Genomic DNA, 3,307 nt, shown 5'->3' with positions numbered 1-3,307 from the left:
TAACATGAGGCTAACGTGGGATAACATGGGGCTAACAGGGGCTAACATGGGGCTAATATGAGGCTAACATGGAGCTAATATGAGGCTAATGTGGGGCTAACGTGGGATAACATGGGGCTAACATGAGGCTAACATGGGGCCAATGTGGGGCTAACATGGGGCTAACATGATCTAACGTGGGGCTAATATGAGGCTAACATGGAGCTAATATGAGGGGTGGTTTAAATGTTTTTGCACAGATCTGTATCACCTGCCAATCATTACATTGCAGTTTTTTTGTTTACAGTTGTTGTTGTTTTTGTTTACAGATAAACAAGAAAAGGAAGTGGATATTTATGCTAGCCTGTCTGATGAGAAAGCCTTTGTGTTTTCTGTAGCTTTGGCCGAGATCAACCGCAAGATTTTGGGTCAGAGACTGATCCTGTAAAGTCCTTAGATCCTGGGTCTGATTCAGTCTTCTTTAGACCAGAGGAACTGAGGAAACTCTTCCAGAGGACATTAAAATGACCAAAGACACCAGAAGTGACTGGAGCTGACCTTTGACCTGACGGTGCTTCACTGGGATGCAGGATGAGATGAAAAACAATCATTTGAATGAACCTCAGAGTCAAAGGTTATTATAAGGACTTTATTCTGGACAGAAAACCTCTTTCTGGACTTTGGTTGGAATGATTTCTGTTGTTTATTTAACTATGAATCTGTTGACTTTGTGTAAATAAACCATCAATAGTAGAATGTATGTGTTACAGATGTGTAATGTATGTATAACATCTGTAAAATGCTCGGTTGATGGTACAGATCTGCTCTCATATGAATCATTTTAAATGAGAAAATAAAATTCTTTCTTGAAAAAAAACTTGTTTTCATGTTAAACTCTTCAAACGACGACAAACTCGTCTGTCACAGGAAAACCGTCTCAGAAGACGATCCTAAATAAAATATAAAACTTATTTATCAGTTTAAGAAACACGAGTTCTTCCAGTAACTTCAGAGGATTTGAGTTGGGTTTAGGATGAAGCTGCAGGAGGACTAAACCTGGATCAGGACCAGACTGGTACCAAGGTGAGACGGATGAGGACCGGGTCAGAGGGTCCACATCCAGATCAGGGGGCCCAGGTCCGGATCAGAGGGTCCACATCCAGATCAGAGGGCCCAGGTCTGGATCAGAGGGCCCAGGTCCTGATCAGAGGGTCCAAGTCCAGATCAGAGGGCCCAAGTCCAGATCAGAGGGCCCAAGTCCAGATCAGAGGGCCCAGGTCCGGATCAGAAAGTCCAGGTCCAGATCAGAGGGCCCAGGTCCGGATCAGAGGGTCCAGGTCCGAAACATATGGACCAGGTCCGGATCAGAGGGCCCAGGTTCGGATCAGAAAGTCCAGGTCCGGATCAGAGGACCCAGGTCCGGATCAGAGGGTCCAGGTCCGGATCAGAGGACCCAGGTCCGGATCAGAAAGTCCAGGTTCGGATCAGGTCCAGATGTGGAACAGTAAGACCCTCAGCCGCAGGGGGGCAGCAGTGCTCCCTCACTGCGCTCAGAACAAACCGGAAACAGGAAGTAGTCTCGGGGGAAACTCCGATCCCAGCTCGGAACCTTCGGTTGTTTTTAATGAATCCAGAACGTCAGTTTTTGTTTCTGTTGGTTGGATTTTGTTTTTAAGAGGAACTCCGAGGAAGAAGACAACATGGCGACCACCATCAGCACCCAGAGAGGACAGGTGAGTCCCGCTGGACAGACACTCAGCTTCCTGTCTGTAAACATGTCAGACAGGTGAGACGTCCGTCTCACTTCACCTGGTCAGCACAGAGAACCTCACTGCGCATGCGCACATCGACAGGTCTGAAACCTGAGGCTGGACGCGAGACTAAACCAGGTGAACCCACTCTTACCTGGAGCTCCAGGTGGTGGTTGGAGATAACCCTGACCTGTCAGTCAAACCTGTGATCCGTGGGTTTTAAAGTGGTGGTCCGGGCCCCACTGTGGGTCGTGGAACACCCAGCAGGGGTCCGGAGAAGACCTTCAGAGATAATGTTTGTTTTTCAGATTTCACAGCAATAATCAGGTTTTCCTGCTTCAGTCCTGATTCAGGTTTAACCACACTTATTTCTTTAAATCAACACGGTTAAAAAATAAATGATAACTTTATAAAACTGAAAACTTTCAGCTCTGTGACGTAAGCCTTCAGTAAAACCGTTTTTAGGTTTCTCTGTTGTTTATCATGAAGTCTGTCTGAAACCAGGTGTGTGTGTGTCTCTGTGTGTGTGTGTGTGTGTGTGTGTGTGTGTGTGTGTCTCTGTGTGTGTGTCTCTGTCTCTGTGTCTGTGTGTGTGTGTGTCTGTGTGTGTCTCTGTGTGTGTGTGTTCCTTCAGGTGTACGTTGGAGAACTTCCTCAGGACTTCCTGAGGATCACTCCCACCCAGCAGCAGCAGCAGGTCCAACTGGATGCCCAGGCGGCCCGGCAGCTGCAGTACGGAGGCTCCATCGCTACCGTGGGTCGGCTCAGCATCACCGTGGTCCAGGTACGGAGTCCAGGTCCTGCTGGGACCAGGAGAGTCCTTATTGACCTTCATGTTCAGATGTTCTCTGATGATAAGAGCAGGAAGTGATGATCTGTTCCTGAACACACAGCAGCTTTAGTGTCTCAGTTATAACCTCTGGTTTTGTTTTTTTACAGGCCAAACTGGCTAAAAACTACGGGATGACCCGGATGGATCCATACTGTCGGATCAGGCTGGGTTATGCCGTCTATGAGACCCCAACGGCTCATAACGGCGCTAAGAACCCGCGCTGGAACAAAGTGATCCAATGTACGGTTCCCCCGGGGGTGGACTCCTTCTACCTGGAGATCTTTGATGAGGTGAGGCCTGGAAACCTTTAGTTTTGACCATGAATCACCAAGTTGATGTGAGCGGCTCTGAAACAGTGAGAAACAGTGATGTGTCACATTTTAAAGACCACAGAAGAAGAAGCTGCAGCTGTGATTCAGCCTGATGGGGTCAGATCACAATCAGTTACACTTTGATGTCTTTGCTCTCCAAACTTTCCAAAAGCTGTCTCACATTCCTTCTGCTTTCTGACTCACCAAAACTGAATCAAGACCAATTCCAGATGCTCTGTGGGACTCTGTGAGACTCTGTGAGACTCTGTGAGACTCTGTGGGACTCTGTGAGACTCTGTGAGACTCTGTGAGACTCTGTGAGACTCTGTGAGGCTCTGTCAGGACTGTGAGGACTCTGTGATGACTCTGTGAGGCTCTTTGAGACTCTGTGAGGCTCTGTGAGGCTCTGTCAGGACTCTGTGAGGCTCTGTCAG

The 3,307-nt window shown here is 48.0% G+C and overlaps 2 protein-coding genes across 3 annotated transcripts in view; both read left to right on the top strand.

Annotated features, from left to right (window-relative positions):
• Positions 1-856, top strand: part of lg15h16orf87 (linkage group 15 C16orf87 homolog) — a 6,289-nt gene extending 5,433 nt beyond the window's left edge. The window contains exon 4 of one of the 2 annotated variants that reach the window (XM_017442154.3): positions 378-856. In XM_017442154.3, the coding sequence (XP_017297643.1) occupies positions 378-427 (50 nt within the window). In that variant the 3' untranslated portion in view covers positions 428-856. Of the gene's footprint in view, positions 1-308 lie in introns of both variants that reach the window. The other variant, XM_017442153.3, reaches the window with a different exon arrangement.
• Positions 857-1,536: 680 nt separating this feature from the next.
• Positions 1,537-3,307, top strand: part of LOC108251745 (toll interacting protein) — a gene marked incomplete at its 3' end in the record, with an annotated part of 7,598 nt that continues 5,827 nt past the window's right edge. The window contains 3 exon segments of the mRNA XM_037980051.1: positions 1,537-1,712; positions 2,365-2,514; positions 2,670-2,852. Coding sequence (XP_037835979.1) covers positions 1,680-1,712; positions 2,365-2,514; positions 2,670-2,852 — 366 coding nt within the window.

This window comes from Kryptolebias marmoratus, linkage group LG15, assembly GCF_001649575.2.
Source record: "Kryptolebias marmoratus isolate JLee-2015 linkage group LG15, ASM164957v2, whole genome shotgun sequence".
NCBI lineage: Eukaryota > Metazoa > Chordata > Actinopteri > Cyprinodontiformes > Rivulidae > Kryptolebias > Kryptolebias marmoratus.
The sequence above is the reverse complement of the archived record's forward strand: the minus strand, read 5'-3'. Positions and strand labels throughout refer to the sequence as shown.